At 26.7% G+C, this 24350-nt stretch overlaps 1 protein-coding gene across 2 annotated transcripts in view; it reads right to left on the reverse strand.

Annotated features, from left to right (window-relative positions):
• The window catches only part of LOC107447870 (glycerol-3-phosphate acyltransferase 1, mitochondrial), a 37504-nt gene extending 15823 nt beyond the window's left edge, over window positions 1–21681 (reverse strand). The window contains exons 1-13 of one of the 2 annotated variants that reach the window (XM_087160580.1): window positions 21405–21681; window positions 18697–18897; window positions 16701–16811; window positions 16226–16296; window positions 14770–14859; window positions 13496–13539; window positions 11973–12078; window positions 10476–10572; window positions 7541–7677; window positions 4483–4579; window positions 3239–3368; window positions 2164–2246; window positions 1972–2085 (exon numbers count right to left, since the gene is read on the reverse strand). In XM_087160580.1, coding sequence (XP_087016706.1) covers window positions 1972–2085; window positions 2164–2246; window positions 3239–3368; window positions 4483–4579; window positions 7541–7677; window positions 10476–10572; window positions 11973–12078; window positions 13496–13539; window positions 14770–14859; window positions 16226–16296; window positions 16701–16811; window positions 18697–18897 — 1281 coding nt within the window. In that variant the 5' untranslated portion in view covers window positions 21405–21681. The remainder of the gene's footprint in view (window positions 1–1971; window positions 2086–2163; window positions 2247–3238; window positions 3369–4482; window positions 4580–7540; window positions 7678–10475; window positions 10573–11972; window positions 12079–13495; window positions 13540–14769; window positions 14860–16225; window positions 16297–16700; window positions 16812–18696; window positions 18898–21404) is intronic. The other variant, XM_087160581.1, reaches the window with a different exon arrangement.
• Between the last annotated feature and the right edge of the window lie 2669 nt (window positions 21682–24350).

Below are 24350 nucleotides of genomic sequence, written 5' to 3' on the forward strand. Positions count from 1 at the left end.
ACTGCTCAAAATCCTTACAACAGAAGATTAGCAAACCAAATAGCTATGAAACTAAACTAGAATTCTCCAACAAAATAAGTATTAGAATGAAACAACTGCACAAGGTTAAAAGAAGCTTTACAACTCGTTTAATAATCTTAGAAATCTCTGCACCATTTATCCCATTTCAAACAAAATAAGAAGAATAAACATCAAACATTTCAACCTATTACCCTGAAATAGAAAATGGTCACCAATTTTTATGGTTATAATGATAGTCACTATCATTATAACCAGATGGTACCATTCAGGGGGGTTATAGATAAAGAAGTAGAGTGGATTTAGTCACTCAACAATATTGGAAATGAAAAAAGATCCTTATTCTCAAACTATAAAAAAAAATTAGTTTTTCTGACCACTGGATTGAGTCATGTTCCTCTTTACTATTTTTTAAAGAGTTCCTTGGTATATTAATAATGAAAAAAAAATTAGATAAGCTCAGCTCCTTTCCCAAAGTTGTTAATTACTTTTTACATTTGAGCTGCTAGCAGCGAACTAGAAACTAAGAAAGGAACTTGGAACTAAGAAAGCTTCTGTAGGTTGTAAAGATTTCTTTTTCTTAAAAAAAAATTTTTTTTTTAAAAATTGACTTACAGATTAGACGTTCAGGATACAAAAATTTCTTCTAATTACTGAAAAAAATTGACCTGTCAAACTTCCGAGTAATAGAAAAAAATACAATGCCAAAATTAGAATTTTCACCAGGGTTTCGAAAATACTTCAAATTATCAAAACTTGGAGTTATAAATGATAGAGTAACAGAAGTTAGACTGAGTAGACTAAAGTTAGAGACACAGTTAAAGTTAGATCTCAAATTTAAAGGGATGTTAAAAAAATTTGAGATAGCGAGTTTTCGAGCTAAGGTAAGAACTAAATATGTTCTAAAAAGTAGAAAAATCTATTCTAAAATATTGCTCTAAAAAGTAGAGTCATGAGACATAAGAATAACTACTATTAAATAAGTATGCAATAATAGTTGACTAGAAGTCTAAATACAATAATGATAATTTTATTTTTAATAGTAAGACACAAATAATTATGCATTAAATAGGAAAGAATCTATATTATATAAAACGCTAATACGTATGTATCAATAAAACCGATGATATTTCTTTTCTCGCGTTGGCAACATTTTTCATTTTTAATTGATAGGCTTCGGTGTGCAAGAGCACGTAGTGAGCATCATATGGCTAATCTATATTATATAAAACGGTAATACGTTTTAATTGATAGACTTCGGCGAGCAAGAGCACGTAGTGAGCATATCATATGTCTAATCGGGTGAATTCTCACCGAATTATCAAAAAAATTCTCACAAAATTATCTTTATCGAAGCCGATGCTTTACATCCGGCGTTCAGTACTATTTCATATCGTTTCACAACACATGGTTTTAGCCCTCTGGTGGGAAAGGCTTTAAAACAAAACTTACAACAGTTACTTTTCTCAACAACTGAAATTTAGAATAGTGTGATTACGAAATATATGTGAACTGTTTGCGATTTCAAATTAATATTGAAATGCACAGGTTTAGAATTTTCTACAGTGAAAAGTTTTCGGAACTTCAGTGTTCAAAAAAGTATACAAAAGCTAGACGTTAAGAGCGTATCCAATGCGCGAGCAAAGCGAGCATCGGATTGCAAAGCAATCCGAAATGAGCGTTCCGGGGGTTGGCGAGAGCCAGCGAGCAGCAGGGGGCGAAGCCTCCTAGTTGGTTAACTTACATTGTGATTTTTCTGTAAAAAATCTATTTCTATTTTGAAAAAAATTCGACATAACAAGGTTTTCGAGATATCAAAAGTATACTGAATATACTTATCAAATAAAATAAATTCAGCCAAATAAACCAAAGAATTATAAAATAAAATCTGAAGTTTAATTAGATAATTATAGAAAATTGATAATTATAAAAGTAAATAATAATTATACATACCTTTATAGAAAAAGGTTGGCCAAAATTTATCCTAACATTTCCAAATCTCATGTGGATCATTTTCCATAAAGAATATATGGTTGTTAAAAGGGAGTTTTTAATTTCAGATTGACCCTAAAAGAATTAAATTTAATATCAGTTACAGATGTGAACCACACATTAAATTTTTTTAAAAATTTAACTTAATCTTACTAATTTTTCTTGCACTATATTTCCACTAGGAAATTTTTCATAGCTAATAGAAACAACACAGATGTTAGCATCTTCAATAGACCCTGAAAAAATAAGTTGGTTTTAATGTTTTGCTTAAGTAACCATAATTTTTAGACATAAAATTAGCTGGCATAATTTGATAATCTACTGATTTGATTTTTACATTCTAAACGTAATTTAATGGATCGAGGATCTAAGATTATAATATGCTAATTAATTTGCGCACGCAATATTTTTAATTACAAAATATGACACAAAAATGCATTTTTCGATAAATTTGGAATCTTAACTCGAAAATTATGAAATTAAGTAGCAATCTGGAAAATATAGTTCCATTGGATAGAATAAAGTCAAAAGATTGGTCCTTTTAATATCTTTTTCCTTTTTTGGGTCTTTCCTAGGATTATTTAAACAAATTAAAAAAATTTTGAAACCTTGCTAAATTACCATATTTTTGATGAATATTAGTTATAATTTTATAAGATAATTCCATAAACTAATTCTTTTTAAGGTTAATGGCCATTGCTTGTCTAAATAATGATTTATAGCAAATATTTCAAACATTTACCAAAGCTACTATGTGGATATTAATATTCACTGAATATTGCAGACATTGATTAATTGGTTCTATTACTCACAGTAAAATAAACACAGCCTGGAGTTGTAAAGGAGAAATTCGGGTCATTAACTGACCATTCACGAATTATCTTATTATAAAAATAGACCCTTCTTAAATTGTTTTATCATAAAATTGGATCCTTTATAAATTATTTCATCATATAAACTAAAAATTTACAAATTATTGTGTTGTGAAATAGAACCTTTCTCAAATGATCGTTCACTGTAAAAATCACAAATTACCTTCCACAAATTATCTTTTCGTAAAAATGGACCCTTCAAAAATTTTTCATCATATTCTATCATAAAAACCCGCTTCACAATGATTTTTATTTTAAAAACGGATTTTGCATAATAACTTGGGAATTTAAGTTTTTTTCAAACATCACTTAGCATATTATTCAGCTATCTAATCCACGAACAAATGCTTACTTACCATTTAAAACTGATTCAATAATAGTAGGAAACAATTGATATTTATCTAAATGAACATGATCTGGAACTGAATTATCTTCATCGACAAAGAGTTCAAAGTTGTATCCAACTTTCAGACATTCCCTAATGTACTAAATAAAAAAATAATCGTAAGAGTCACGAAAGAAAATGAAAAATCAATTGACAAAAAATAAAATTTAAAAAAATAGAAAGCATATCATTAAATGAGAATGAGAAAAGACAATGGAGAAAAATTAATTATTTGAGGGTCAATACTGTATATATTGATAAGTCGACCCCTCTATTTTATGTTATTGAGATTGCAAATTTTTGGAATGTCGGCTGTATAAATCACCCTTTGAAAAAACCAAATAAGAATAAATTTAACATTAAAAAATATAAAAAAATTTATATATCTACAAAATTTAAAAACATGTTCAACAAATTTCTTATTGTTTCCTCTGCGTATCATACATTTACCATCCAATAGAGATCCTATGAGGCAGGAAATTAATATAACACATTGAAAATAAATGGAGTTTTTGGAATGGAGAATTAACGCAGAATTATGCAGATCTATCTCATTGTTTATAATGCTCAATATATCGGGATCATGGAATATCTAACCTAATTATTGTTTTATAGGTCATTCCCTGATATTCAAGAAATTTTGGAGAGTTTGAAAAAACTACTTTTACACCATGAAATACATTTAACTCATTTTTTTTCTAAAAAAAAAAGCAGGGTTATTTATGATATGGCTGGATAGGTTGTTGAATATGAAATATTATTTAACTCAATTTTTTTTAAATAAAAATAAATAATCTGTGTTAATATTAAGCAGTGAAAAAGTACACAGATTACCTACGTACACAGAACTTAAGTAGAGTGAAAAAGTACACAGATTAACTTTGTTCAATTATGAGTCATCCAGTTTTTTTGTAATAATGTATGAAGGGAAAAAAAAAGGATTCTAGCTTTCTTTTAAATTTTTTGTAATTCCTTTACTTTACTAAAATTACAAAATTTAATTCAATTCAGATTGCTTATGTTTACAGATCAGCTTAATCGCAAACAGGTGGACTTTATGACATTCAAAAAATATTATTACATTTTTTAAAATAAGAGAAATTACAATAATAAAATTTATTCTTAAAACGCAGAAAGCTTTTCTATTGTAAGAAAAGTTTTTTAATTGTCTTTTAATTTAAAAATGATTAACAAAAGAAGTTTGCAAGTAATTACATTTTGAAGTACAGATGAATACAAAACTTGATCAACATCAGAACAGTTCTTTAGATGATTTCGAACAAAAAACACTCCTATGAACTTCAAAAGATATCTGAAAGATACAACATTAGAATTGTTATAATTAACCAGGGTTCCTACTCTTTTAACAAAATAAAAATTAACCACTTTTAAGAACTTTTTTTGAGAAAGTTAAGGACTTTTTTTGAAAAATTAAGAACCTTAAAAATAGTATGATTGTTTATCATCAAATACGAATACTGATAAAATTGTGTTAATTAACAGGGTTTGCCGAAGTAGGACCGGGCAATTTTGGCAAACCTGTGTTCAGTTTTTTTAAAAAAATATTTTATGATTGTTAAGAGTGAACGAGATCTATAAAACTAATCTGTATTCTATTTTTAATGATTTCATTGAAATTGAATTGTAAAATTAAGGGCAGAAATTAAGATTTTCAATTTTTTTTAAATTAAAAAAAAGAGTAAATAAAGAAATTTGGGAAAAACATTGAAAAAACTATTACAAGTTTTTATATTTTGCTACTAGACATGCATCACACATTTAGTTGTGGGCCAATCTTGGTAAATATTCGGTTACACAAAAAAATTCGTTCTTTTCTATTAACAAAATGCTTTATTTATAAGGGTATATATTGAAAGAATTAATACTAAGAAGTTGAATTAGAGTTATGCATGAGAGCAGTTTTCTTAACCATGTCATGTTAAATTAAGTCCTATTTTAAGTAAAAATGGATCATACTAATATCTAAGCACCTTAAATCATTCCACTTTTTTTTTCATTAGGTTTAACTTAATATATAGATTTTTTTTTTTTAAATTCATTGCAATAAATTTTTTTAAGAAAATTTTTATGCTTGAGAAGATTTATAATTTTCAAATCAATATGTTTTTTTATTAGTTCCTGGTGAAACATATAAAAAAAAAGGTCTAAAATGATTTTTCAAAGGTATCAACTCATTCCTATGGCCAGAAAATTGGTAAGGTTTCTTAATTAACAAATATTGATAAATTATTTATTTTTTCATCATTTTTAGATATTTACTTGTAATATTTCCTTATTGCCGTCTATCATTTTTAATATGATTCTCTACTATTAGATTCATTTGATATTTTACTTTTATCGTGAATTAATAGTTTTGTAAAAATATGCTGAAAAATTTTTACATATTGAAAACGGTATGTAACTTAACCATTTAGAAATTATTGCTTAACAATAATTGTGTAATAGTTACTTTTATGAGCTTTACAATTATTTCCAGCCAAAACTGATATTAGGAATGAACTTTACATAAAATTGCTAAACAATCTGGTGAAAAACATGAACTAATTTTAAAGCAACCGAAAGTTGAATAGAAATTTTTAAAAATAAAAAAAAAAATTTAAAAAAAGACAGCTTATTAAGTTACAACGTTTTATGAGAAAAATGATTATTAAAATCTAAGTTTGAATTTTATACTAATAGACATTAATAACAAAAAGTTTGAGATATTTTAATTGAGTAGATTTAAATTTTTAAGTAACAATAAACTTATCCTTAAGAAATAAAAATAATGCCGTAACAATCTGAAACTTTAAAATTTACATTGCAGCAAAACAAGTTATAAATAGTTACCAAACATTTAACTTTCTAGTTAGGAGCAAATCATGCGTTCTTATTTAGTACTCAGGAATAAAAATTATTTAAAAAACTTAACAGTAACAGTATTTTTTGAAAAACTTGAGGTTTTCATCAAAAACTCAATAAATCTCAGGTTTTTGATGTAAAATCTAGGTGGGATGGAATTTTTCAAACCCTATTTAGTACAAATCTGTTTAGTTTTTAGTACAATCATGAATTTTAAAAAATGTTACTAGATTTTTTTAAATTTACAGTTAATTATCACACATTGAAATATTATACAAATTTATTTAATTCTTCCAAGATTTCAGAAAATAGTTTTCATTATGGATCCTAGCTCAAAAAATTTTTCTGATACTTTTCTTAGGGTTTTACTTTGTTCATATGAGCAGATGCAGTACCAGTAAAACAGAATTTCTTGAATTCTGCCATTTTTGAATGCCAGTGTGGGTCTTCTACTAAAGTACCCTAGACCCCCCCCCCCCAAAAAAAAGCACTATCTCTTCCTTGTGCAGTATCCCTCTTGTTGACACTCTAATCTTTTCTTGCAGAATGTTACTCTCCTCAAAAAGCATCATTCTAGTAATATATTAATAAAAGGACATGCTTTCTTCTCCTTGTCTGTAGCCCCCTCACACACATCCCTACTTATCTCGCTAAAATGCTCTACCCTCAGTGCAGGGTCTAATTCTAGGTGATAAATTCTAGTTCTAATTCTAGGTGATTCTTTTCGTTTTAAAAAATTTAACTGAAAAATTGTTCTTATCAACTGTGATGCTGAAAAATTAAGGATTTTTAAAAACCTTGTACCAAAGTTAAGTACTTTTAAGGGCTCTTATATTCCCAAATAAAAGTTAAGCAGTTTTTAAGAACTTTTAAGGACCGTGGGAACCTTGTTAACACTTTGTTTAACAAAAATATACTTCAAAAACCATAAATAAGTGGGAAACAGTTTACACTTCTTTGCTAGTTTTTCTAAAAACATAAATTTATTTGAACTGCTGGAAATAATAACTAATATGACACAATAAGTACAGTAAAAGCCTGATATAAAATCACAAATCACAATAGCACATGAAATTGTCGTTGATATGAGTATGTTAATATGCCAACATTTTTGGTGTCCCATATTACAATATTTACTAAGAAAAATGCTGCATTACAAAAACGTCAATAAAAAACACATATTAAAACAGAACAGCTGCTTACAGAAAAATAATGAAGATAATGTGAAAATAAAAAATAAACTACATTATAATAGTTCATAAATTAGAAATTAAAAAAAATTCTTTTAATTGATTTTCAAAATTTCTGGTTATTTGAGCTTTATGGTTAATTGAGTTATGGATAGAAGCTGCTGAACATTTCTGGCACCCCTGCCTTAACAAAACTTATAAAAATATCAATGATTACTCACCTAACAAAAGGAATGCAAGTATCCTGGTCAACAGGAACAAGAGGAACACTCATAGAATTCATGAAAATAATGAATGAAATAAGAATGCTATTCATGTAACTTTGATGCAATGGTAGGTAAATCATTGGGACAGCTTCCTAAGTGAAGAAAAGAAATTTTTTATTTAAAATAAATTTTGAAAATATCACAAGAGTATACTATTTGTAAAATAATTACAGTGAAACCTCCAGGAAAGACCACCTCTGTGCAACGACCTCCTCTATTTATGACCACCTTAGGGAGGCACAAAATTTTTTACATAGACTTAGCATTGAAGGAAGTAAGACTTTGTGTTGTTTGATGGAGAGACCTTCAAAACCTCCCCCAGCGATTGGTCAAACCTCTGAACCAAATGCCGTTAGGACTGGGCTATAAATCGATATATCGCGACATATCGATTTAACGCCTATATCGGCAAACCGATACAGCGACTTTCATTCCAAGCGATGCATCAGAAATCTGATTTAAGCCGTCGAGTGAAGAAGACGATATAACGATATAGCGATACACGCAAGGACTTTCTCTTACGTTCCGATGCCAACTCGCGCTGTGGAAGACGATATTGTTTCGTTATGTTGAGACGGCCTTGACTGATGAGCGGTAGAATCAGAATCACTTTTGAGACCTTATATCGTTATATCACATGTTCGTTTTCGCAACTTCGCGATTTGAAATCGTTTCTTGTAGATTATTTTCAATGGGATTAACTTCGTGATCGCCGTCGTAACCTTGTTCTGAACGCAATCTATTATTGAAAAGAATTTATAAAGAAAAGTTTCTTCATTAATTAGGTAAGTTTTTTATTTATTTTCTGACAAAACTTTTTTTATATTTTTAAATGTGAAAATTATCGGAAATCTAATTTAAGGCACCCATAAGGAATTAAATTACAAAGTAAATAAATTTGTTAGGTTATTTTTTTACTTTCTTTTAATTTATTAAAAACCTTTCGGATAAAACTTCTAATAATTTAATGGGCTTCCATTACTGATTTTAAATTTATAAATCTTGAGTTGTTTTTATTTTTAGAAATAAAGTTAAAACAAAACTTATTTTTTGGACATAAGTCAATAAACTTTATTTGTTCAAAAGAATTTGAAAAGTTTGCGAATTTTATTCATTTCTTTTTTTTTTCTTATCAATTACTACTTCGTTTTATTAGAGAGTAAAATCATTTTTTTTTTTTTAATTTTCGTTTTATATTATTAGTTAATTAGCTAAATATATTACCGAATGTCACAATTCTTTTGTTTTTATTTTTAAGAATTTAATTAAGAAACTTTGCCTTACTTTGTTTTTCGTTCATAATTCGGTCATTATTTAATTTAATTTAATTATTTATATGAAATAATAATAAAAATAGTGTTTAGGAAGCATTTTTTTTTCTAAAATTTATTTAGCTCTTTGTTTTAAGCATACAAATAATTTTTTAACGAACTTATTTTTTAAATTTTGTTCCTATGCTGTTAGGTAATTATATTGCTAAATTTCACTTTTATTTATTTTTTTATTTTTAAACTAAGAAATCTTTTGTTATTTGCGTGATCATTTTTAGAAAATATAACAAAACTTGTGTTTACTTCTTCATTAAGAATTTGAACTGAATTGAATTGTGTTTACTTCTTCATTTAAGATCGAACTTAATAATTCTGTAATTATTTACGCATAATAGTACAAGAAAATATTGATTTGTTAAAAAAAGTTTCTTTTTTTAAAAAAAAATATATATTTTTAACACTTTGTTTTAAGTGTATAATGAATTTCTTAACAAGCTTTTTTTTTAATTTTTTAAATTTTCTTTCAATAATTTCAGCTAGATATCTTTATGAAATTCCCTTTTTATTTTTAAACTGAGAAATCTTTCAGTGAACGAAAATTTTAAGAAATTATTACAAATCTTATGTTTACTTTTTAGTTTAAAATTCGAACATTTTTAATTTTAAACTTCGGCTTTTAGTCAATCTAACTTTTATTTTAATTAAAATATATTTTGAAATTTTAAAATCAGCTTTTGTTTAATAACAATATTTTTTTTCATTAAGGGTGTTTTAGGGGTTAACTTAAATTAAGACTGCTTATACCTTATAAACGATGAAGAAGTGCAAATATTTCATTCTGTATCTACACACATTTTTTCAATAAATATTTTAAGTAAGATTTGTACATCTTAGTTAATTTATTTAATATCTTTCTTTAGCAAAACATATATATTTTCAAATTTATAAATTGATTTAAATCAATATGCGTATGAATTCTTGATAGAAATCTGACTTTCTGTGCCTTAAAGTAAATGAAATTAAAAAATACTATATCGCGATACATCGGTATATCGCGATGCAAAACTGACGATATATCACAATATATAATTTCTAATATCGCCCAGTCCTAAATGCCGTTAAGATCAAATACAGAAACAACAACATTTGATAACATTTTGAAGTCAATGGAGGTAACCTCTAAGCACAACCAACTTCCACTAACGACCATTTTACAGTGGAACGGAATGTGGTCTCGCCCGAGTCCACTGTATTGACCAAAAAATGAATCCGATTTAAATCCAATCTAGAGAAACATGGGGTGCACAAAAATGTGGCTTTAACAAAAAGATTTGTCATTTGATTAGATTGAAACCAGATATTAGTAGTTTGTTTCAAAGTAAAAAAATGTTTGTAGAAGATAGGGTAAGTTGGCAAAATAATCACATCAACCAATAGAGACAAAATAATAAGTACAAATTTTTACTGAAACAACTTTTTTCTGTAATTTTTTTTTTAATTTTTTTAAACACAATTGCATCTTTTAACTAATGGAAGCAATACAGGGTTTCAAATTTTACTGAGTTAAATTTCATTTATTTTTTTTAACATCATATTAAAATGATAATAGCAGAACTTACCTGACTAACAGCTTTCAATATTTCTAGCTGGCCTTTATGCACTAAAATACCATTAAAAGTTCTATTTAACACAGAATGGAGTATGAAACTGGAAAAACTGAAAAAAGAAAATTTAACAATCAAAATAAAACTAATTAATGCTGACACTGTATGTAGATTATAATTGTAGACCATAAATTGTAGACCATAAATGTAGACCATATGCCCTATTTTATGAAGACAAATTTCTAATATGTAACAAATGCACATTAAAACCCAGTTTAACCTTCATATGATGAACTTCAATAAAAAGAATTTTTCAATATTTTGAAAGAAAAAAATGGATTTTTCTGCATCCTTGCAATGCTTTTACAATAGAACATCTCTTTCAGTCAAACTCATTTCTCTGCGACATTTAATTTCATGAAAGACTTTTAATCACAAAAAAAAAAAAAAATTCTCCTAATTTTTGGAAAATTAAAAAATTTTTCAAGATTAAATTCTTTTAATAGTTTTATGAACCATTTCTTGTAGCGTTGATAAAACAAAAGAGATTCTCTTGTTTGGGAAAAAAGTTGCTTGAATCATCCATTACTAAAATAGGCATGTAAGACATATATGTAAAGATAAGAGCAGAAAATACTTCATTTGATGAATATAAAACTGATAATTGTCAAAAATAGATACAGCGTCCATGTTTAATTATATAAAATCGAATCTTATCTTATATTAAAATCGAATTCATTCTGAGAATATTTGATTTTTATAGAGCAGTTGATTCATAAATGGGAATCTCTACACTAATGAAAATAATGTTGCAAATTCATATTTTCAAAAACACAAAAAGTTAAATTGATTACTACATTTATATTTCATTTTTGCTGATTTTACATTTGTAATTTTAACTAAACATAAGCTAAAATTTTTACTTTACAAAAGGGTTTTAAAATATTAACATATTTGCTTAATTAGCGAAGCTAACAATTCAATTATATTTAAAAGCTAATTAAAAAAAATTTAACTTTTAATATTTTTGCTTTCAGCTGTAAAGTTCATTTTAAAATACCAAGCATTTTTCAAACACCTATTAGAGATAGATTTACCTAATTGAATGATTGAGTGATAATCACTGACTCAGAATAATGATAAGCTTTTCTATATACTTTCTTAATTCATAAACATTTTTCATCTAAATTTCTTTACAATACCATGCAATTACTTCATATCATGCAATTATCATCACCAAAATAAAAAAGATAATAATACTAGAAAAAAATATTAAGATTAAATGATAAATAAAAATTAGGGGTAAGGACCATTAAACATAGTGAAATATATATTTTATGGGTAACTATCATTAAAACTTTTATCAGTTTTATACTGATGACAACCAAAGATATTCGGGTCTTTGTCTATGAATGATCACATCTAACCAATGAGAATACGCAAAATATTAAAACAATTTTAATTTAATGTTATTTAGAGAAATAATGCTTCTATTTTAAATGAAATACTCACTACAGACCAATTGAGGAAATGGAAGATTTTATAGAATCTAAAAAGATCTTGACTCTGTTATAATGTTCACATTTAATTTTTGCCATCCAACTTTTTTCTTCATATTCTGAAAAAGAAATAAAAATTCGTGAAAGAATGAACACCTAATCGCAATTGTAAATTAATTTTATAACAATAAATATAAAGGTTTGAGAGAGGTCATGGACCATATCCAAGAGGTCGTGGGTTCGATCCTCGCCGGCCGAAGCCTCCCCGTGTAGTAAATGGTGACTGGTGCACGTTAAATCTGTCGAGTCTCAAAGTCCTCCATGTTCCCACAACAAATCAATACCTCTGGGGGTACTGATCCAGGAGTTTCCTTGTCTTCTGGATTGGTTCAAAATTACAAGGCTACGGAGTTGAACGTAAGTAGTCGTAAATCCATGAAATTGGGTCGGCTGTTCAACGACGGTTATAAAATAAAATAAAAAGTACAAGATTGAGCTGTACTTTAGATCCTTGGATGTTTAACCCTTGAACAACACTCATTTTAAATAAAAGCCTTTTTTTATAAAAGGCTAGTCTTTATTAAAGACACTTTCTACTAAAGATACTTAAAGATAAAAGGATACTTTTCACAGCTTCTTTAAAATCTTTTAAAAATTTAAAGAAATAAATTTGTATTAATATTATTTTTGGATATGTAGTTTAATATGAGATATGAGTTTGTCACACATTTTAAACTAAAGCTTTTTTCATAAAAAAGGCTTTGCTCTATTCAAGATAATGAAAGAAACCTACTACAGCTTCTATGAACGAATTTAAAAAATTTAAAGTAATAAAATTCAATTATTATTATTATTTTTGGATATGTAGTTTAATATTAGATATATGTTAGTCACTCATTTTAAGTTAAAGTAATTCATTAAAAACAAAGTAATCTTAATGTAACTTATGCAAAAACAAAGAAATGTATTAAAAAAAAAGTATACGGAAAATCTATTGAAATGCTACAGTAATAGCCCTTACCCATTATGACAGGGCATTAAACTTTTTTTCATATTTCTAAAGATACTGTTGATTAGAGTTTATGAATATTAAAAAAGAACAATGCCCAAAAAAAGAACAGAATATTTAGTTGCTCTTACTCCGATTTTGATTGGGTATAAACCTTATATTTCACATGCATTAAAAGGTACTGGTAATTAGGGCTTATTTGCTTAAAAAAATAAAAGTAATTAATAAATATTAAAAGCATATTTAAATGTTTTTAGTTTATTTTTCTCTGCAATCATAATCACTATAAACCCCAATTTTGATAAGGCATCGACCGTATATTTTATATCTACTGCTGATTGGAATTTTTTTGTGAAAATTAAATAAAATCAGTTACAGCAATATTTAATTGTCTTTATTTAACTCCCCCTGTCTCTATATCCCTCTGATGGATGAATTCAATTATGAGAAAATATACTTCCTAATATTCGAGAATATGTACATAAAAGATGGATATTTAAACAGATTCAGAAAAAATTACTACGTACCACCAGAGGTAAGTTCAACAGAATCTTCAATTGCAGTAAGAACACTAAAAATTAAAAATTTTATTGTTTACCTTAAAAAAAACATATTAAACAGATTATCAGCTTAACCAAGTCAATCACATTAACAAGATCAAATCTTTAAAATGCGTGTTAAGTTTGGGACACCCTTAATTGGATTTGGGCAGAACATGTGGAATTTACTGTTAAAACAGTTCATAATTGCCTAAGTCTATGATTCTAAAAATAGTTAAGACACTTTAAACTTCAACTACTGCATATGAATAAAAAATATTTAACTGCATTTTTTGCTGATATTTAATTTTAAACATTTGCTCAATATAAACTGATATTCCACGATTCACTGGATTGAAAATATGTAACAGTTATATACATACATTTTAAAAACTCAAATAATATCTTTAAAACTTTTTTCAAATAATGTCTATAAGACTTTAACTAAACTTTAATTAACAGCTTATTGCAATATGCCTAAGCAATTTAAATCTGAGTTATTCTTTTAAACATTTTCAAATAGCCTAAAAACATACAGGCTGATTGTAATAAGCCTCAAAAATATCAGACAGATTAGAAAACACATGAATTTTCTTCAATTAGACTGGTTATTTGCAAAAGTAAGTGAAATTTACAAAAAGTTGAATTTTCAATTAGTTTACGGCATATACATTTACAAAATAAAGTTATATATTTCCTTCACAATAGTTGAAAAAAATATATTCATGAATAATAAGCATATAGAAAAAGAGAGCAATACAAATAGTAGCCTAAAATCAATTAACATTTTTAAAATGCACAAAAATAGTAAAATAACATCTATAGAATTAAAAAATTTTTAATATATATTCTACTACTAACAGTAATGTCAGTGAAAATTTCTATTAATTGCCTACAATTTAATTCTTCTATTTCTAATCTATAGATAAATGCTTTAATAGCATCAGACTCTAGTTGTGTAAGTTAAATGTATTTTTGTCATTTATTTGCACAAAAATGACTTGTTTGTTTTCAGAATGACTTAGATTGCATTCGGTTTTGTATCAAACTTAGTACAGTTTTTAAGTAATAGGAGGAATAAGCTTACTTTACAAATATTCAGAATTTGAGAATCACTTGTTTGACTGCATAATAATGTATCATTGTGATTAAAAATTAATGTCAATTTTTAAATAGTTGTTTAAAATTTTTTTTAAATATTTTAATAAAAGTGATTTTAAAAGGTTTAGTTAGATAACAATAAATCACAGCTAATAAATTACCTTTCACACTTCAAAACATTTGCACTAATATCAGGATAAGAAGACTTTTTATTTCTCTTCAATATATTTAGCACAACGCTGAAATCTAAGCTGAAATAATATAATGAAAATTATTAGTTTGCCTAGACAATAACTTTCTCTAACAGAAAGAAAAAAATACAAGAACATGCAAATTGGGTTGAATTAATAGTTTAAATTATATCTTACAAGGTTAAAAAATAAATGAATTGAGTCATAATACTTCACACTAGAAATGCTCTAAAACTAGAACCCTATATTAGTAAAAGTTGAATTAATAACATAATTTGTAGCTTAAGGATTAAAAACAAACTATTGAGTTGAGTCATAAGTAATTTTTAGCATGAAGAATGCACTGAAAGAAATGCACTAGATTAAGCAAATTAAGTTGAATTAATAACATAATATTTTAAAGGAGAAAAAAACTATTGAGTTGAGTCACAAGTAATATCCAACACTGAAAATGTGCTAAGTAATGAATTAAAATCAATCTGAATCATGAACACAATTTGTATCTTACCAGTTAACAAACTTTTGAGTAATTTTCAGCACTAAAAGTGTGCTAAAAGAAATGCAATAAATTAGTAGATGAATGGCATAATTCTCACCTAACACGATTATAAAACTATTGAGATGAGTTGAGTAATAACTATTTTTTTAGCACTAGAAGTGTACTAAAAAAAGTACTTGTACAGGTAAATTAAGTAAAATTAATCATATATTTTATAAAAATAAATCAAAATGACTAATCAGGGAAGGAACTGTTTGAAATTTTGGTAAAAAGATCCATTGATGCAAAAAATTAGCATATTTTTATGATCAATGTAGTTAACATCATGTATTTATATTGGTCGGTCATATTTGTCACTTCATTTTGGTAATTATGATTCCACTGAAATAAAAGTTTCAGTATAAAATAATACGTAAGCTAATAGAAAAGTATTTTTTTCTCTCCAACTACACGCAGAAGATGGATTAATGGAGTCAATAGCTGCATTTTTTCAAAACAAAATTTTTGTGAAGGATTAGCTTTCAATATGAAAAATATTGTAAATTGTCTGTTTTTAAGATAAATTATTTTGTATAGATAATATTATACTATTTCATTAGACAAGCTTCTTTCAGATTTTTAAAAATTTCTTAATTTAAAAGTCAAAATTAAATTACAATAATTAGACATTTAATATTACAAAATAACTTCTAAAAGTTCATTCGGTACATTGAAATAAAAATAATAAAGGTAAGATAACAAAATAAAGTTTAAGCACAAAGCCATAAGTAAAAAATTATCAATAATTTCTTTCAAAGATAACTATTATGTATATAACAATTAGTAATATTGTAATGTATTATAATGTATATAATAATATAATATTAATGTATATAATGTATATAATAATGTATTATAATGTATATTATAATGTATATAAACATTTACCTTTGGAAATGAGGAATGTGGAGAATGTTGCACACACTGAGAGAAAAAACTCTTGCATCTGTTACAGAAGCCTGAAAAAAATTTTGAAAAAAAAAAAAAAATTATACATATTTGTAAAATCAGATAAGTGCATTTTATTAATCTCCAGGAGAAAAGTTTAAGCTCTATATATTAATGCAATCTCTACGGAAACAGGCTTTCCAATACATATAATCTTTCCAGAAAATTTCATAACTAAAAAAAGGAAAAAACTGATTTTTTTTTTCTTTTTCAAAAATTTTCTTAATTTAAAAAATTTTCAAAAATTTTCTTAATTTAAAAAATTTTCAAAAATGCGGAAGAGCAAAAATAATTCAGGATTAAGCCAAAAGAAGAAAATACAGTAAAGTAAATATTATCAGATATAGACAATAAAATCCTTAAATCTAGAAAGAAGGAATAGCATAAACAACAAATGAAAAAAGAATATTACTACCCTGCTCAATGGAAGACACTTTGAACAGCAAGTTCCCATGAAAGGCCGCTGTTTGTTCTCAGCTGCAACACAGGGAGCCATCTTAAACTGAGCAAGACCATCATACTTAGGCTGTAAAGGAGAAAAAGTTCTAGGAAGTTATAAATAGCTTACTGAGAAGAAGGGAGAAAATAGATGATACTAGTGGTGACATCTATCATCAAAAAAGAACAATAAATTAATCGTAATGATGAGTAGGATGTTTTGGAACAACTTGGAGCTATAATTTTTTAAGATCTCAGGGTGATCCCTATAAATTCAATTTCAACTTCAGATTGTAAACAGAATTTTTCTTTTCTTTCTTTCTTTTTGTAAATTATTTAAATATAAAAATTAAATTATAAAAAAAAAATTAACCAGTGAGTTTAGGGTAATTTTGTAAAAAAAATAATGAATTCTAAATAAATATGCCAGTGCAAAGTTCATTAAAAAAATTTTAAAAAAGTTTTTTTTTTTTTTACAAAATTTTTGTAAGCAATTTTCAACTTATTGTTATTTGGCTATAAATCAGGTCAAATATATATATAGTATGCGAACTTGGCCAAAAAGTTTTATACCTTATATATATATATTATTTTTTTACCCTTTTCTATTAAAATAGTACCTATATTTGATTAAGCCTTCAAGAGTGAAAAAACTATTATAAAAATTTCGGGCAGCTGCGCCGTTTAACATTGATATTTACAGACTTCAGAAGCAGTTTAAAAAATTCAAGCAGCTTTAATAATTTATGTTAAGATAAGTTTTTCTATTATTTAGACTGATTCCAATTTTAAGTACATTTACTTAGTTTAAATTTTTAAAAATTAAAAACTGAGTATTAAATTCACAGGGTGCGTAGCCAAATCTTTGAATCAAAAATAAGCACTTTTTAAAAACTTTTCAAGCACTTTACAAAAATTTTCAAGAACTCAAAAAATTCATATTGAATCAATGATGTTATTGAAAAACAAAAACTTTTTATGAACAATTTTAGCATTAAAAAAAAAAAAAAACTCAAAAAGAAACGGACGTAAATCGAAACAATCAGTACTTTCCCACATCACCGAGTGAATTCAACTTGACCTTGAACTCAGAACAAAAGTACCCTTACCCCCTACATCAAAAAAGTGTAAGAAGTAAAATAAAATAAAAAAGAATAAAATTATAAATAAAAAAGAAAAACATTTAATAAGAATCTGACTCTATCCGAATTGGAGCACTCGGGTTTCAATTTCGAGTGTGCGCGCATGCGCAAGTCATAACGTGGGTACAACATGAAGTCCGTGTGAATGATTACATAGCAAACTCCCCATTTTTCGTGAAATGCAGGGGATCCGCCAGATATCACTGAAGGAAAAAAAAAATTTTCGTGAAAAAAAGCACTTTTAAAAAACGCCAGATGAAAAAAGCACCTTTAAAAGCTTTTAAAAACGAAATCTCACGAAAAGCACCTTTAAGTACTTTTTACAAACGCTACGCACCCTGATTCATAACACATTATGTTATATCTGCAACTGTGAGTTTATGGTACAGACTATAGAAGCATATAACTCAGTTTAAAAAATTCAAGCAGCTCTAATAATTTATGTAAAGTCTTTCTGTTATTTAGACTTATATTTTTCTCCAATTTTCAGTAACATTAATTAGTTAAAAAATTAAAAACTAGGTATTACATTCATAACACATTATGCTATGTCTGCAGGCATGAGTTAATGGTGCACACTCTAGAAGCAAGTAATGCTGCAGACTTTAGAAGCATATAACTCGGCAAAAAAAAATTCAAGCAGCAGTTTAAAAAAATTTTTAAAAATTTAAAACTAGGTATTACAATCATAACACATTATGTTTTGTCTGCAACTGTGAGTTTATAATTTTAAAAAAATAATAATAATTCAATTATAAATGGCAGAATTACCCTTGTGCCATTACAATGAAATATCACAGCTATTACTGACAATTCATATACTTTACTTACAAGTTTCAGGAATGGTGCTCTAGTACGTTGTCTGAATCTTCCATCCCTTGGCCGGTTATAAGATGAGTCTGAATATAGTATTCCACTCCTGCAGCGCTCAGCTGATCTTTGTGCTCTACTGCCCCTAGAGTTAAAGTTTGAAGCCCCTCTCGATTCCCACTTCTTATAGACATCTTGAACATTCTGAATGAGATCAGTCATCTAAAATATTTCATGACAGTTTTTAACTTACATTAAATTTAATATTCTGTACATTAACATTCTTACATTAAATTTAATATTCTGTTTACCATTACCAACACAAGAATAAAGATTTTTTATAAATATGTAACAGTTTCACAAGGGAATTATTTAATTTTCAAAGAAATTTGGCAATGACCATAATAAGTCTAGTTTATTCTTTCAAACTTTTGGTAATTTTTTTTTTTAGAGAGAGATTTATGTAGATACATTTTACAATTTAACTTTTCTGAATATTTGGGTGTTTCTTTGTTTATAAGTCTAGTTTTTTTTGTTACAATTTTTTTTTTTCTTTTTTATTTAAGTACTGATAGTATTATATTTTCAGAATTCATTATTTTTCAGAGTGATTAGATGTTTATTAATGAAAATGCATATTTATGTCTGTTAGAGTTCATGCAATAAATAATAGGAAGGAATAGAAATCAAAAAAATTTAATACGAAAGACCATTAACTAAAAGCACCACTTTCCAACTACTATGGAAGTTTCATAATTTCAAATAATGTTTTTCCTAAAGGTAGCAAAAGTAACGTTGAATCTTGAAAACTTTATTATGTCAAAAAAATATATTTCCCCCTTGGCATTATAGATCCACCTAATGTTAATTTGAATTCAAAGGGTTTATTCTCAAAACCTTGTAATGTATTTTTCTTCTTTTTTTTAAATAGAAAAAAAATTTTTTTGGAAGAATCACAATCTAAGTTCATTGCAAACCAATTCTATTTATGCATAATTGTCATTGTCTTACTTCTTAAAAATAAAATTGCTGTATTTAGAATTATATTCAGCTATAATTACATAAAGATTTGATAATAATTATTCTTCTTTCATGACTTTAATTTTTAGAGTAACATTTTAGAATATATATTTTTACTTTTTTGAACATATTTAGTTCTGTACTTATCTTGAAATTTTTTTAGTGTTCCTTCAACTTTGAGATATTGAGAGTATACTGTATTAATATTTCAATAAACTTTAATTAAAAGCAATATTGTTCACCACTATATGCAAATGATTTAAACTGATAAAATAAGTATCAGATAGACAATACTTCTTGCTTTTAAGATCTGATAAAAAGTTTCATAAGAGCTTAAGATCTGATAAAAGTTTCAAACATTTCTGAGTTAATTCACTACCAAAGGAAAAATTACTTTGCTCAAATCCCAAATGTTGGAGTGTATATGAAAAAGATTTATAATCCCTGTCACAATTACCGATAAAATATTCCAGTTTTTTACAAAATTTCAAACCAAAGCATTGAACTAAATAAAATTAAAAAAACCTAAACAGCATACCATCTCTTTATATTAATTGCTCGCCAAAACACATCAATAATTATTTTATGGTAATGTGAGTCAAATTTTAATGGTCTCAGTTTTACAGACCATTCTTAATCTTCAACACCAATATGAAACTGAGATTGTGTAATATTTTTATAAAACTTTCAAATAACAGTTAATTATATTTTTGAAAGAAATATGGCATCGACCATAATAAGTCTAATTTATTAACAAAAAAAAACAAGAAAAATTTACTTTTTTCAGATATTTATGTTAATATATTTTAAAGGGTTCATTATTTTTCTAAATATTCGGATCCTTATTAATTAAAACATATATATATTAAAAATTTAAATTTTGTCATTGTTTACACAGAATAGCTAAATCTCAGGAAAGATAATTGGAAATTGCATTAACCAATTCTGTGACAACTCAAAGAGAGATTTCATAGTATTTTTATGAGACTTACATAAAAAATTATTTCTTATTTCAAAGAAATAAGGCAATAACCATAATTAGTTTTTTTTTCATGATAAAAACATTAAAGTTTTATTAGGTTTAATAAAGTAGTAGTTAGGTAATTAGAGTAGGTTTAAAACCTACTTTAATTTCATTAAAGTATTGATAACACTATATTCTATTAATTAATTTCTTTTTCAGATACTTGGAAGCTAATTAGTTAAAACATGCATCGAAAGTTCCAAATTTAATTTTGTCAGTGTACACTCAACATAATGGGTATATTTTTCTGAATAAAAAAATTTAGTTTTATCTAAAAATTCCCATCAGCAATATAAGCAGAGATTTTATAATATTTTATATAACATGTTCATAAAGTAATAACTTGATTTAGAAAAAAATAACATGTTCATAAAGTAATGATTTGATTTTAAAAAAAATAAGACATTGACCAAAATGAGATTTTTTTGTAATCATAACCCCGTAACCATAAAATTATAATGAAAATTTTCTTCCTTTCAGGATGAAATCTTTTTGTTCCTGCTTAATAATGATAATAATAATAATGAAACCAAGTTGAAATAAAGTATGGTTTTAAATTTATATAATAATTAAAAATAAATAAATAAATGTATGTGTTTAGCATATACGGCAGAGGTGTAATAAGGATCGATATTATTAATTAAAGATTCTAATCATATTAAATAACATATTTTGGAAACTTTACATTTAGTGCAAGAGAAGAAACTTTTCCTTCTATATCAATACAAAAACATGAATATGAAAGCTGAAAATCTAATTCCACATTATCGGTGCTACTTTACAATGGACTGAGTCACATATTTTGAATTCAAAGTGGTATCTGAGAAATTCTTGAGGGACTTTTAACATATTCAATTAATACAAGATTAATCCTCATAATTAAACAATTTACTAAGTTCAAATCATTCAAATATAAACAAAGTGAACGAAACAAACCGCATGTTCGTTATCGATTAAACAAAAATGCATAGTATCGATTTAATCGAAAACGGAGAGTAATTTCTGGAGCAGAGGGCGCTGTACTCTTTCCTTTAGCAAAACTTTCGCCGATCTGGCCATTTGTCCAGCCAACAGTGTGTTCTCTTGACGATTGTTGTCGATTTGTTGTTTATTTTTTGAGAAAGTAAACGAACGTTCTGACTGTCTTTCGTGAGCAAAATTAACGTGCTAGAGATTTAAAAAAATTACCAAGCTTTATGTACGCAATAATACAACAAACAAGAAATAAAATTTTTCCAAATCGAAGTTGCCCGATATCGCCTTAATATGTACCAGGATCAAATAATAGAATGGATATTTGATATTTTACAAATCTCTTCATACTATTAGTTACTTTCATGCTTAGATAAAGAAAAATAATAAGCATTTAGAAATTTTCTAAAAGGATTTCCAAGCTTTATTTATGCTTTACTTCGTTATTGAAATTATCATCTTGAAATCACCATCCATTTTTTGAAAAAGTCTTTGCTTTTGAGGTTAAATGTTGTTCTTGGATGATTACATACTTAATTAATGTGCGCACAGTGCGAGAAAAAATTGGATCTAATGTTCGGATTTTCTAGCAACAAAAGTCAATCTTAATTGTTTCTGGTTAGCGGCCTCAAAGATGGTAATTATTAATTAAGTTGCTGAATCAGAAGCAAAAACATATTTTCTCTGAAAACCTTTATAGTACAAAAATATTTTATTTCTTATTTAGATAAAATGTCGAGCAAAATTGTTTTATTCCTCGAAGCTATTTTTCCGGAAATTTAGTACTACCTTGAGCAGTCTCTTGGTGAGCATAAATAATAATGATTAAAGTATTGCAAATCTATTTGCTGCAACATCAAAGCATCTCTTAAATATTAAAACTGAAATTTTTTTTTCTTTATTTTATTTCTAAGCACCGAAATTCTTTCAGGCAATCTTTTTTTTTTTTCCTGGTATTCGTCAAGAATTTTTTATTTTTTTCGGAGAAGGCAAAGAAAAAAAGTTTTTCTTTTTTTTTTTTATTTCAAAATATTTAATTTTACAAGTTGTTTTATCTTTCAGTGATAAAACTTTCAAAACGTAAAGATTAAATTAATTTTTTTAAACGAACTTATGTTTTTTTAAAAAAGAAAGGCAACATTTTCAAATTGACATTTTAAGCCCTGTTAGGAACAAAAGAAAATCTTGAATTTTAAATCGGTTGTTTTATGCAGTTATTACAATATACATGGGTGATAACTGTATTCGCTATCGCAACGCTTGAATACGCCTTCTAGGGGGGGGGGCATATTTTCAGGCTTTCATTTATCAATTTTTCTTTTAGTTATATGAGAATCATTGGTAGAGTAAGACGTTATTTCTTTTCAGCAGCAAAAAAGATGCAAAATTTCCTTAAGAAAAAGACAGAAAAACTTGAAGAAAAAAAACGACCCAGAACAATGGTAAATCTTTCGGAAACAGAACGGGCCCAACATTAGAAGAAAAAATTTGTCAATAATTTTTTCCTTCTAACAAACTTACAACCGATAACCTCGGATTTCGTGATCGTATACTGTTACAGATGTGCGTATAACAATAAAATATCTTCTTTTTTTTTATCTTCAATTGATTATAAAATAAAGCGAAGTTCACATTGCTTACTTCATTCCAATGAATAAATGTGATTTCAGAACGTGCAGAACTATAATATTTATAAAATATTCTTCTTTTCATAGAGTAATATAAATTTCTGTATCTATATAATTCAAGTATTGCACTTTTTCTATCACGTGACTTCAGCCCTTTTCTTGGTATCTGTGGCGAGTCTTTTCGGAAGGAATAAAGCGAGCTCGGTTCTTCTACCAACTATCTCAATTCATGGTCATGAACTGTGCTAAGCATTTGCCACCATGCCACCTCACCAAATGCGATAAAATCGTAAATTTGGCGAATAAAATTGCGATTTGGTGAATGATTTTTTTTCCACTGGAAAAAAATATATATCTAACTCGATCCTCAAAATTACACCAAAATGATTTTCTATGAACAAATCAGTATTTTTTATTCGATTACAATAATTTTCGGACGATGCACTGCATAACCAATTAGAATTGGGTCCAAATTATATAAGCCTGAAACAAACTACCGTAAAACAGTTTTCCATGGGAGAAAAATTAATTTTAATAAATTGTGAAGATTTGCATTTGGCTAAGACTTTCGAAAATTGGCAAATACTTTTGATATTTAGCTAATTTACTAGCTAATAATTTGAAATCCTTAGCGCGGGCTCTGTTAGTGATGGTAAGAATCGTGAAGTAAATTTGTAATAAAATGAATTAATCAAAGAAATTATAGTAACGATATTTGGAGATTATAGTTGATCGTACTTGAAAAATATGTTGAGCGAAATTTTTTGGCGAATTTAGGAAAATCCGTGTCATACTGTATTGAAACATCAGGATGCTATTTGCAAAATATCTTTATAAAATGAATGCCGCGTAAAATCACATATTTGACAGCATGAAATGATTTTTTCAAAAAACGAATCATGCAAAATTCTTGAACATACATATTTCAATGGTTTATTCACTAATTTTTTCAACTATTGAAAAAAAATATGATAAATTATATAAAACCTTGCGAATGTGTATTATAGTTATTATCTCTTACAGATACTCTG

Source organism: Parasteatoda tepidariorum, chromosome 4 (assembly GCF_982258835.1).
Source record: "Parasteatoda tepidariorum strain Cologne lab strain chromosome 4, Ptep-v5.0, whole genome shotgun sequence".
Taxonomy (NCBI): Eukaryota; Metazoa; Arthropoda; class Arachnida; order Araneae; family Theridiidae; genus Parasteatoda; species Parasteatoda tepidariorum.